At 32.9% G+C, this 12,849-nt stretch overlaps 1 protein-coding gene across 1 annotated transcript in view; it reads right to left on the bottom strand.

Annotated features, from left to right (window-relative positions):
* LOC145324591 (septin-1-like) overlaps positions 1-10,968 on the bottom strand; it is a 65,690-nt gene extending 54,722 nt beyond the window's left edge. Inside the window, exons 1-4 of the mRNA XM_080167172.1 lie at positions 10,919-10,968; positions 4,334-4,405; positions 3,668-3,762; positions 2,474-2,540 (exon numbers count right to left, since the gene is read on the bottom strand). Coding sequence (XP_080023298.1) covers positions 2,474-2,540; positions 3,668-3,762; positions 4,334-4,405; positions 10,919-10,934 — 250 coding nt within the window. The 5' untranslated portion in view covers positions 10,935-10,968. The remainder of the gene's footprint in view (positions 1-2,473; positions 2,541-3,667; positions 3,763-4,333; positions 4,406-10,918) is intronic.
* Positions 10,969-12,849: the final 1,881 nt, after the last annotated feature.

Genomic DNA, 12,849 nt, shown 5'->3' on the forward strand with positions numbered 1-12,849 from the left:
TTGACGTAGTTTTTCTCTGTTCTGGTGCACTACACTCGTATGTTGGCTCGCAGCTTGCAGCTATGTGGCGTGTTTCAGCCTATCGGCGGCAGGGAATGTCCCGTCCTGCTAGCACCGCTGATCCAAATCCGGCTGATGGCGGCAGGGAATGTCCCGTCCTGCTAGCGCCACTGGTTCGGATCCTGCTATTTCTTGCAGTAAAGTTGGCCTATTTTCAGCCGTTTACACTTATTTGGCTTGTTTCAGCCGGTCCGCAGGCCTGTTTCAGCCCTTTGAGCGCTCAATTCTCCGTTAGATATCGGCGCTGCTCGCGGTTCTTCGCCAAATTTCGCTGTCTCGCTCCCACAACTGCCGGATGCAGAGTTAAACTTTGCTGTCCAGGGTGGGTAATTCAGGTTGCTTGCGTCAGTTTTGCCAGTTTCACTGCTGGGAGTACCTTAGCCTCAGATGCGCGTCTGCTCTACACTTGTGGTTCGCCGTAATCTCACACAGCTGTCACCAAAAGTTGTGGTATCCGCCGAGGATAAATGGCAGACACCGGAGTTCAATTAGATTACGGCAGTGTGACAGACGTGGACACCTTACTATAGAGAAGCTACGCTTCTCTAGCATTCACTAGATAATAATCAACATCTATTTCAGTTGTCACTTTATTGAAGGTTTAAAGGATACTAAATCTATATACAACAAACAATAAATACATGGATAGGAATAAATAATCATAACATAAAAGCATTATAACACATATACAATAGTCAGTTTGGGCAATAATGATCCCCCATCCCTGGAAAGGGTGGGGGAGAATTAAGAATACAGTTAACCATAATAAACATGACAGATTCAATCATTAATTTTAAGCATAGGGAGGGGGTCGTCAGACCCCTTCCCCAGGACTCGGGGGAGGGCCATTGACCCTCCACCGAACCCCAGTTCAGGGGTGCCATAGGCATGGCTCACGGTTGCCGAATACCACAGTATAACGATAATATTCACTAAATATGTGAATTTTTTGTTGAAAAGAACTAGAGACAAAAATTTATTTTTAAGTTTACATAAATTCTTATCGTTCTACTACTGTTTTAACTTAAAACTCACAACCTTTACGGATTTTTAGCGCAACCTACTCCTCCCTTTAATATAAAATTACTTATTAAATTAACCCTTAACGGTCGTTGAACTCCCCCCCCCCCCCTCCGGTTTTTTTTTATCTCATTTTCTGTATGTGAAAAATAAGGAGCCCAACCTGCGTGACTTTTTAAGTATGGGTATGACACATAACTGAGAGTTAGAATTTTTAAAATATCTCCATCCTGGCGGGCACAGGACGCCAGCAAACATGGCAGGGTCATCCAGGTAAAGAGCAAAAATATTTTTTTTGACTAAAACAAATCATTTTATCATACCAAAATACTAAAATATCCTTTAGTAGTACATCCTTATATGAAATACAGGTGTTCAAGTCACTTTCAGGTTCCAGATATGATCCTCGGGTCCTGATCTTCAAGGTCTCCAGAAATCTTTAAAAGTCTCCTGTGGCCGCAATTTTTGACTTAGAGACTTCAAATTTAAAACTTAAGCTTTTCTGACAAGTCTACATAACGTATTAAATTCTATGAAGATCCGCCACCGTTTTCCCGTCGACCGCCGACTGCGGCTGGCAGCTGCCAAGTACAGCTGCGGCCGCTAATATTTATATTTGATATTTCTAATGTAAAATTTACATAAAGATAAATATTTTATGGAAAAAAATTGTTCTTCTAGCTTCAAAAATAAGCAAAATGCTATGGCCCTAAAATTTGTTTGCAGTAGAATGACCCACAGGAAACTGCTAAAAAATTTGCGTTTCCAAAAGATTTTTAGTATTTAATTTACATGCAGTTTGACTTTCAAAAAGCGTTTAACGTTAAAGTATTGGAAGTAGGAAACCAACTTTATAATCAGCTGTTTTAGTTTAAGACCTAATATTCTTCTTTTGTAATGCTGTTAGTAATGCTTTACTAGCATGTTTACTTTGTTTTCATCTTAAAATTGAAACTAATTTGTATAAATTTTTTTTTATTAATGTTCTGAAGATATAATGTGGCTGATTAAAACTAAAAATAAAAAAAATAAGGATGACAACATTCACAAAAGCAAAGATTTAAAATCAGAAAGAAGGACAAACGAAATTTTTATAGATTGTCAGAACTTTCTGCAAAAAATGATAACTAACTAAGTCTAAACTAAATTGTGTATAAATGTGTTGCAAAATTGCTTAAATATAGGATGCAGTAAAAGGACATTTTTAAGATTTAATTATAGAGATGCCTCGCTTTTAATACTGTACCTAAGAATCATTATTACAATCATTAGATAATTACTGAAATTGTTATATGAATTATTATGCAAAGTTTAGGACTAAATTGATTGAAAGAGCTAACCGGACGGACAGACCGACCTTAATTATAGAAAAGCTTCGCTATAAAAACTGTACCATTATTATCTCCCATTTCAATTCCAGATTCTCCACTGCTAACCTCTGTATCACACTCGCTGCCAACCTAAATTGAATATCTGGCATCAAGTGTAGTGCGTCTGAAGGGATAAAACAATGACCGATAAATTGATGTACATTCCGAATAAAAGAAGACAAAATTATCCCTTTGTAGATTGAAATTAGTGGTTGAAACGTGTGAACACTAAACGTAATGAAATAATCATTCAAAATTCACTGAAGTCCCCAAAGTTGTTGAGTCAACGAATGAGAAAACGTTATTATAAAACTTTAGAGACTATTACAAAAAACAGCCCATTTTCACCTTTCTCTCTGATGTACATATAGTACGTCCAATTAATGTAAAGGGTATGTCGAAATCGTAACCGTGTCATTTTACGGCATCTGGTCGGCTTAAATCATGAACTGCGCCAGTACTAATAATCAGTTTTACAATATAAAAATACACTTAGGTCAAGTAAATAAAAAAAACAGGCGCAAGGTCATTCTTATTATTGATTTGAGTATGTTTAAATTGTCTGATATATTTCAAACTTTGTATTATAATTATGATTCCTGCAACCAAAAAGTGTTTGTCCATTTCAAACACGATTTTAAATGATATATTTAAACATAAGGAAAAAGGATAAGAGGATGAATACTCACCCCTTTTTCATGGTAAAATACTACTTCCCCATCCCTAAATTTTGAAGCAGACGAAAATCAAAAGCCGCCCAGGGCTTTTTGTAAGTCAATCATAAATAATAATGTGAAAAAAAAGAAAAGCAATATTTAGCAAACAGCCGTGGGCGGTCAGAATCAGCTGAATGTTCATTATGAAAAAAATTTCCCCATTTTTAGAAATAGAAGGATTCATCTTTCATGAACAAATTTTTTTAAATAAAAATAAAATTCTATGTAATTTTTAATTAAAACATTAAAACGAAAATATCTAATCTAATATTCTTGCCCTAAATATGGAAATAGTAAAAAGTAAAAATATATATTTTTTTAATAATTTTTAATCCTCCCATTTGAAAAGTAGTGGAATAGCAATAAATTTTAGCGCGGCAACAGCGCTGAGTAGGCCTCTATGCCCACTGCCTATTTTCGTCATCTAGTTGCTTCGATTCCTCTCTTTTATTTTTTTCTCTATGTATTTAAATCATCTTTAGATCATTATCTAATCTTTACCTTCTCATAATTGGAGGTGGAAGGTTGATTAAGTTCAAAATCATTAGTGGATAAACACGGAGAGGTTATGGCACGAGACATGCTGGCACTCTTCCCTAAAATATGTAAGTGTAAAGACAAAATATTGCTAGAATCCAGTATTTAAAAAATGTAGCTCGAATCGAGTATTTGAAAATTTTGCTGGAATCCAGTATCTAAAATATGTTGCTGGAATCTAATATTTAAAAAAATGTTGCTGGAATCCAATATTTAAAAAATGTTGCTGGAATCCAATATTTAAAAAATGTTTCTGAATTGCAGTATTTTAATTAAAACCTTTATTTCTGCAAGCAATCAAAAGCTTAGAATAACATGTTATTTTCACACATCATTCCAAAAAGAAGGCTTGCAAATATCCTGGAATAGACATTATTCAATGATGCACACATATGTCGCAGCGAAAATAAATCCGCGAAAAAAACACAAATATTAAGTTTTGTTGTTCATTATTCGATATATTTCAGATTGGCACACATAATTTTCTATGGTATTAATGTATTACGGTTTACTCTTTTTTTTTTTATTTATCTAAGCCACATAAAGACAAATCTTCACATAAACAATAATTCCTATATTAAAGAAATTCTACACTAAACATAGCATTCTAAAGATCTTTATATATCATACCTGAAGGGTTTAGGAGGACTGGAGATTCGTTGCTCTGCATTGATTTGGTTGAATTCTTCCTTGTAAATACACCTACAACATGGATGACAGCAAAACGACACAACAACAAAGTCTAAAATTCATTTATACCACCAAAATAAAGATGTTTTAGTAAAAATTAAATTTTTAAGTTCCGATGCTTCTTAGATCATACCCCATTGCCACACTAATCTTCATAAAATATCAAAATAAAAAGGATGTTTTTTTTTCATGCATATATTTGCTAAATTAGCGGTTTATATCAAAGTGCCAAGTCAAGCAAAGAACCTTCAATCCCCATTTTAAAATAAATATGAAAATAACGGCTAGGTTTTGTTTATTAATTTAGGTCTGGTTAGGGTAGGTTGCATTGGGTATTAAATAATCCAGCCTGCAGTGTCAGGTAAAGGCAGAGAGTAAGGCATAGAAAAAGCTCTCTTACCTCATTTTCAATTTATTTTAAAAAACAGGAGGTCGTGGGGGGGGGGGGTTGGCAGGGATTGACATTTTTAGTGAAAGCACCGCCATTCAGAGATTCATAATATTTTAATAGTTATTTCTCGCATCGTATTATAAACGGCTTTCCGCGGATATAGAATGTACAATTATAAGATTAAAACTAGTTTTTTTAGCCCCGTGGTGCCGAAGGCACTGGCTAAAAAAACTAGTTTTAATCTTGTGATTGTACATTTCTATATTCGTAGAAAGCTGGATATAATACGATGCTAGACATAGTTTTTTCGTATGTATGAGAACCGGTTCCTATCCACCGGATCCGAATGAATACGAGAATAGTTATTTCTCGTATCGTATTATAAACGGCTTTCCGCGGATATAGAATGTACAATTATAAGATTAAAACTAGTTTTTTTAGCCCCGTGGTGCCGAAGGCACCGGCTAAAAAAACTAGTTTTAATCTTATGATTGTACATTTCTATATTCGTAGAAAACTGGATATAATACGATGCTAGACATAGTTTTTTCGTATGGATGAGAACCGGTTCCTATCCACCGGATTCGAATGAATACGAGAAAAGAAATTAAGTGCTTTCCCTTTTTCTTTGTGGAATATTTTTGAACCTTTGCTTTACAACAAATTGTCAAGTTAAAGTTATGTATAAAAGGGTCCAAACTTAAAGTAAGGTGCCGGAAATTTCACCACTTGCTATAGTGTAACATGTCAAACAATCTAGAGAGAGAGTGAGGGGACTTTGAGCTGTTTATTACACTAGTCCCAAAAGTTTTATAATAAAGTTATTTATTCGTTGGCTTAACAACTTAACCGACTGTTCTGAAACAGTTCTAAAGCTTTGAATGAAAAACCTCTAGAAAGACATAATTACTTTCTACAGCTCTAGAGTAGTTGCACTACTATTCATATGTCTAAACATTAAATTTATATAGGGGGCATGCGCTATATATAACTCCAACCATGCAACGGGCGGGAACCCTATCCCGATTTTGAATTATGTCTTTGAAATCAACTAAAAGTGTCAGTATTATAAACACAACCGAGTCACTACAAAAGGCCAAAAATCCATTTGCTAGCAGATGATATAGGTCTTTACCACGTGGGCCAGGTAGTTTAAACATCTATACTTATACATTTATTGTCAAAACTACAACCTAACAATTACAGGAAGTTGCGAATTTGTCGCATACCCAGTTAGTTATCACTTTTGTGTGCAAGTTTTCTATAAAATATGACACATACATGGAATATCAGATTTTTAACAGGGACATATATTCTCAATTTTAATATGTAGGTAAATAAATATTTATCAATAGAGAAGGAAGAAATGTTTTTCAGTATGGCTTCGAGACTGATTGATAACCACTAAACTAGAACCGGTTCTAAGCTATACTGAAAACTTGGCCACTAGGGGATTACAAAACCGGTTTTGTATAAATTTTATTTCGTTTTCCGCAGAAAACTGTCTATAATACGATGTGATGCATATCTAAAAACTTATGGGATTTTTAGGTAAAAGACAATGGACGATAAAATAAAATGCATCCGCAATGATAATAAACTGGAGATTTAAGTTATTGGTTATAAAGTTTGAACACTACTAGCTAGTAAAATTAACTAATAGTTTTTGAGCCAACTTTGCGCCACTTATGGATAAAATTGTCCTTTTGATTTAGAAATTATTTGTTCCTCTCTACAAACAAATCAGACCCCAAGTACTTTAAACTTTTACTCTTAAGAAAAATATTTGAAATTTCTGATTCCAAAACTTTTTTTAAAGAAGAAATCTTTTATGCCAAGTCACTCTATTTTGAATCTATCTGTTGATTTAATGATTTTTTCATGTATTCATCATTTATAGAGTTATTATAAAACAAGGATAACAACCTTCATAAAAGCAAACAAACGCTATAACAAATGTGCATTAACACATGTAAAATGTGAAAACTTGCTTATAACATTATACTTTGTTATCCTAGAAATAATTGTGCCAAAAATCAGATGAAAAAGACGTAGGTACTTTCTGGTAAGGATTATAGAGTTGCTATGCTTTCTAAAGCGTACTTATTTGTTACAGGATTTATCATTCAAAGTTTGAAGTCGATAGGACAATTCTTAAAATATGAATAAATTTATTTAAACTCTGACGGACGTATGGATAGAGGGACGTACAGACCCTATTTACTGAAAATCTTAGCGTTTAAAAAGATTAAAAAGTAAGCCCTAATGAAATTAAAAGAGAAAGTAGAATAAAGTGTTATATATAGTTTTGTTTTCATCTGATTGTTTTTAAGTTTTGTTTTCAATGTTTTCATATGTATTTTTATGTTTGATAGATATTTAATATTTTAATGTATGATATTTTAAAAGAGGAAAAATGCATTATTTGAAGAAAAAGCTATTTGCTGCATATAAATAAAGATTTGCAAAATATTATTTACATTTGACATGATATATTAAAAATTTAAATAATCTTCTTGTGTGCTATGACACTTCATGAAAAGTTTTAAAATACAATTTATGCTTTTCAAAGATAACCATCAAACTATCAAAATATAATTAAATAAAGGTGTAATGATTTGTGGTTTTACCTGTCAAGGTTTTTCTAGCCACTAAATTGATTATTCATTTTAAGTTTCCAACACAATACACCTCCCTCCCCCCCCCTTAACGAGTGTCTACTCCAACCTAAAAATTCAAGTATGCAATTGTGGCTTAACAAGTAGCGCAATGCCTTGGCCCAAAAAAGGCGCAAATCATTCAATTCACTCTAGACTTTCAAGTAGGTGCAATCAAAGAGTTTGTTGTCTGATAGGTGTTATTCACTTAGTACCCTAGGCGATTGAGCGCGTTACACTGCATTTCACACGTAGAGTATGTTATAATTGGAGTGGAGATGCTTGTACCTGAAGCATCATCACCTACCTGCAAGTGGTCATGCACTGATTATAAGTCACACACACACATATAATTATCAGATTCGTTGCTTGTTGAGTCTGGACGATATTGTCTTTATGACTACAAAAGTTAAAAGGTTTGGATTAATTTAGAATTAAAAAGGTCATCATTTCTCCCTTAACCACATTCTCTTTTTTATGCAAGATTCTGCAAATATGTAAAGGTACGCAAAAATTGGGTGTTTTTACAATTCTACAGATTTTCCATTATAAGATTTTTAATAATCTTAATTTGCAAGTAAAATACTAATTAAGGCTGTTAAAGTCAAAATGAGGTTAGAATTAAATTAAAAGGAAATAAGTAAATAGTGAATCTTTAGTATAAATGTTTATTAAGGATTATGCAGAATTGTGCGTAAAATCTTGTACGTCCCAAGACAAGGACATTCAAGCTTTTCTTAGGAGGGGGGAGGGGGGTAATCTAATGTATATTTAAATTTATAGAGGGTTTAAAATAAGGGGTTCCACTCATCCTCCCAGCCCTCCCTCCTTGGTTGTCTATGTCCCCAGGTGATTTTATAATCCCTCCCCCCACTTAAAGAGAGTTAACAATGTTAACCTCTGCGTCAATACTGCTGCTCTCTCAGACGAGTGATAATAACTGTAATATTTGCTGGAATACCCTGGCAATAGACAGACCAAACCCTACACTAAAAGTCTCACAGGGGATGGTTGGTTGAAATGTGTCAAATGCATGGATCTAAAGGGATAAGACTATGGCTGATGCTTATCGCCAAAATTAACCTTACTGTAGATTACAATTAGTGGTTCAAACATTTGAACACTCAACTAAGTAAACCATTCCTTTAAAATTCAATAAAAGTCCCCAAGGTTGTTCAGCAAACGAATAAGAAAACGTCATTATAATACTTTCTGGACTAGTGTAATAAACACTAAACAGCCGGATGACCCCTCCCCCCCTGCCCTGCCAGTCATAATCAACATATTTTTTTTTGTAGCAAAGGAAAAACCTTGAAATCTCTGTTAAGATGATTAAGCTCTTGTTCCAATACTTTTCAACAAACTTTCAACTATAACGTGGTGCCTCAAATCACAATCATAGCTAGAATTACAGTTCAGTTTCACCGATGTTTAGACTTTGATTCTGCCATTATGAAACATTATTAAATAACTATGGAAATAGCCACTGTGTTTGCATGCCAGGAATAAGGGTTGACCAATAATTAAAGTAAAAGAATAGAGGGTGCATTTGTTAAATAATTGTATGTTCGCTACAAAAGAGCAGAAAGCAATTTGCTATTAGTTGGGACAAACCACAGGAACCAGGCAGTTCTTTGGGTTATACATCTATACTTATACATTGGTCAATATTTATTGTTTTTCTTTTGTAGGATTTAAAAAATACCTTAATTACATTATATTGCATACTAATTTGCAATTAATGTTTGGTCATGACTGATATATCCTATTATTTAAAGAAGTAAGTTTTTTTTGTCTGTAGCTTAAGATTTGGATAACTAATCTAATGCACTAATTGAATTCCTCATTTTATGGAAGCTTCTTATACGCTACGGGATGGGGTGCTGCCGCTAATAGTCGATATGACGTTTTTTCTAACGACATACTGAATTCATTCCAATCTTAATTAAGAAATTATTATAAAAGTTTTATTTGGTGAACTTAGTGTTGTTAATTTTGACCAATTGTATTTATATATAGGAAATGTTCATAATTAAAATTTATCTTAATAGTAGCATTTGACTAAACACACAACTTTACGGAAAAATACGCGAAAAAAATGATATGAAAAGAAATCAGTCCTTTGTCTACTGGCAAGGTTTCCTAGATACCTAAACCCTGACGTGCAGAAAAGTTGTGTAAAGATTGCCAAATATGAAAGCCACATTTTTCTTATTTAAATTTGAGTTTGTGTGAGTGTGTGTGGGGGTGTGTGTTGTTGTTCCTTTACATAAATTTTGTCACCACAAGGCCTTCAAACTAACTTCACAATTTTAGTAGCGTAGCTACTTTATTATTAGGGTATGCCTGTCAGCGTATAAATACAAAATTGCAGAAAAATATCTTACAAAGCCAAATTATATCTTGGTAATTGATCAAAAAGCACACTAGTTTTAAAAACTATTAAATACTTTTAATGATGGGAAATATGGAAGGAACAATGGACGATAAAAGTAATATTATCCTAATTATGACACACTGGTTAATACTTTTCTACATAAACATTATTAGAGGAAAAGTTTAAAGAATGCAACCCATACCCACAACAATCAACAGTTGCAAAACTATTTCATGATTTTGAGGGGTAGAATCATTATCATGTACGAACCGATAATTTGGAGATATCTAATATCTTTTCTGTTATAAACTTTGAATTGCTTGTAAAGCATAAATTTCTTTGGTTTAGCTTCGTTTTTATGCATATTTCGATGCTTGTGCTTTTCAATAACTTTTCTTTTTTTATACTTGTAATAAAAATTAAGTTTGAAGTCAAATTAGACTGTTCACATTAAAATATTTCCTAACACAAAAATTTCCTAACCAAATGATTTAGCATAAAAAACACGGCCTTACCATTTGGAATGCCTTAGCTAAATTTATGCATGAAAGACTTATTTGCCTAAACATTTTGACGTTTTTAATACAGGTGAGATGGACTCATAAATTCTTACTCGTGTACTGCATAGATAGATAAAAAATCATTAATTGGACCATTAAACAGTGGAGGAACAATTCGACCATATTATTAATTGTACACAAAATAGTACGGTATTTTTCTTCTTATGATAAATCTTTGTTTTTTTTCGGGGGGGCTCTTACCCTGCAGGGCAATCATTAACATTTGCCTAACCTAACCTTACCTTAGATAACCTATCCAAAGCTACAGTGAAAATTTGACGAAACGCCCCTTAATAGGCGATGTCGCGAAACTGACATAACCTAAAAGTATTATTTGGAAACATAGCTATATTGAAGGACCAATTCGACCATATTATTAAGTTTACTTCGGACTGCCATACTTCTATAAAGCTTATACATTTCAGCCGTCTATCTTCAATATGAGCTTAGAAAATTAAGCCTTTTCCAAAATGTTTCATACGGGTGGACAAACGAAAATTTTGAATTATAGATGAGCTTCGCTACTAAAAAGGTTAATACCTATAAATTTGTTCATTGCTTGTTAAACAATTTGCATTTTCAATTTTTCTAAAAACAAAGATTATAATTTTGCGAGGAAGGACGAACGGTCATACACATATTAAAAAGGCTGTTCTGCTAAAAATCATTTGCAAAAATAGTACATATTATTATTATAAAAAACAATTACATTTATTAATAAAAAAAATAATATATTTACAAAAATGATAACTTGCAAAGATAAACAAAGACTAAAATGAAAATGACACCCACTAGACAACAATTTAACACATTGAACTTTTCGATAGTGGAAAAAAACTACCAACAAAAAGAATAAAATAATTTTAGAGTAGCTTTGCTGCTAACAGAAAGGGTAAAATTCATGGTGCTATATTAATTAATTTATTTATTTCACTCAATATCAAAGACATATTTTATTGCTCATTGGCCTATTCTTGTTTCTTTATATTCGTTAATTAAGCAGTTATCTTATGGGATAAAGGGTTCAAATCAATTATGATGTGCAAAAAATCATTAATGCTGATTACCGCTCAATGATCATTAATAAACATTGATCACCAATCATTATAATTAAGGATATGGATAAATCTTAAAGGAATATTCAAAGAAGATAAAACATATTTAAATTTCATCTTATCTGTTCGAAAATAGGATCGGTCGGTAACGGTTAGTTCTTTTCGTTAATTTAGACATAGTTAGAATAGTCTTATTGATTTCAAACTGCTTGATGTTTCCTTTGAAAGTTAGGTACAATTTAGAAAGCGTAACAACTCTATAATCGTTACCAGAAAGTCCGTACGTTTATTTCAAACATGCCGATTTTTTACTTTTTTGACAACAATGTCGCAATATAAATATATAATTTTATATTACCTCTGATAATTAAGTTCATGGTCAAAGGTATTAGTATGTAAATCTTAGAATTATCAAGAATGCAGAGATAAGTCAATAGCATGTTTTAAATGGACGTACGGACTATCTAGTAGCGATTATAGAGATTATGTTTTTCATGTTTCTAGTGGCTCTTTGGTATATTTTTTTAGTTTCTTTGGGGCAATATTTTTTGAGAGGGGGGGAGGAGGGGTTGTAGCTCCCCCCCCCCCCAATAGAAAAAAACCATCCCAGGACCTACGAGAAGCTACCTTGTAAAGAAGAACCATATCGATTTAGCGGTTAGCGAGATCCTTCAATACAGACAGGACAGCTTGAGATCTTGCTTCTTTATCACAAGGAAAATCTATCGAGCAAATTGAAAAAAAAAACTACTCGTAAATCCATGATGAATATAAATTAGGACACACGTCTTGAATTATTAATAAACACAGGGATATTGAGGGATAAGACAATAAACGTGTTATTGATATATGCACTCAATGATGATAAGCAAAATTATCACTTTAATAAATAGAAATTTTGGTTGAAATGTTTAGGCACTATTAATTTGTAAACAACTAGTCAAACTTAAATAAAAGTAAACAAAAATTTGGATCCAACAAGTAACGTGGTAATCAAACTTTGGGGACCAATGTACTTATATCAATATCCCATCCCCCCCTGAATAAAGATCAACTTAGATCATTACCATCATTATAATAATATGTTTAGACATAATAACTAATGTACATATTAGTTATCAAACAATGTGACATTCTTAAACATCAAGGTGTAATTAATGTATATATGTCGATATCATGGCAGTGGTCCGTTCGTTCATCCAGAGGGGAGGGCATGAGATAAAAGGGATAGAGAAGAGGGTTTGTTATTTAGCTCCTTACAAGTTTCACTTTATTAGAGTACATGATAATCTGTTGTAAGATCCAAGTGATAATAAATCTATTAGTGAATGTTAAATTAATATTTATCCCAAACTATTTCGTAGCTTGAGATATTAAGTGATGGCAATTTATTAAAATTTGTTTTGAAAAACTTTT

The sequence above is a fragment of the Acartia tonsa genome, chromosome 7 (assembly GCF_053477335.1).
Source record: "Acartia tonsa isolate MP-2025a chromosome 7, ASM5347733v1, whole genome shotgun sequence".
Lineage (NCBI taxonomy): Eukaryota > Metazoa > Arthropoda > Copepoda > Calanoida > Acartiidae > Acartia > Acartia tonsa.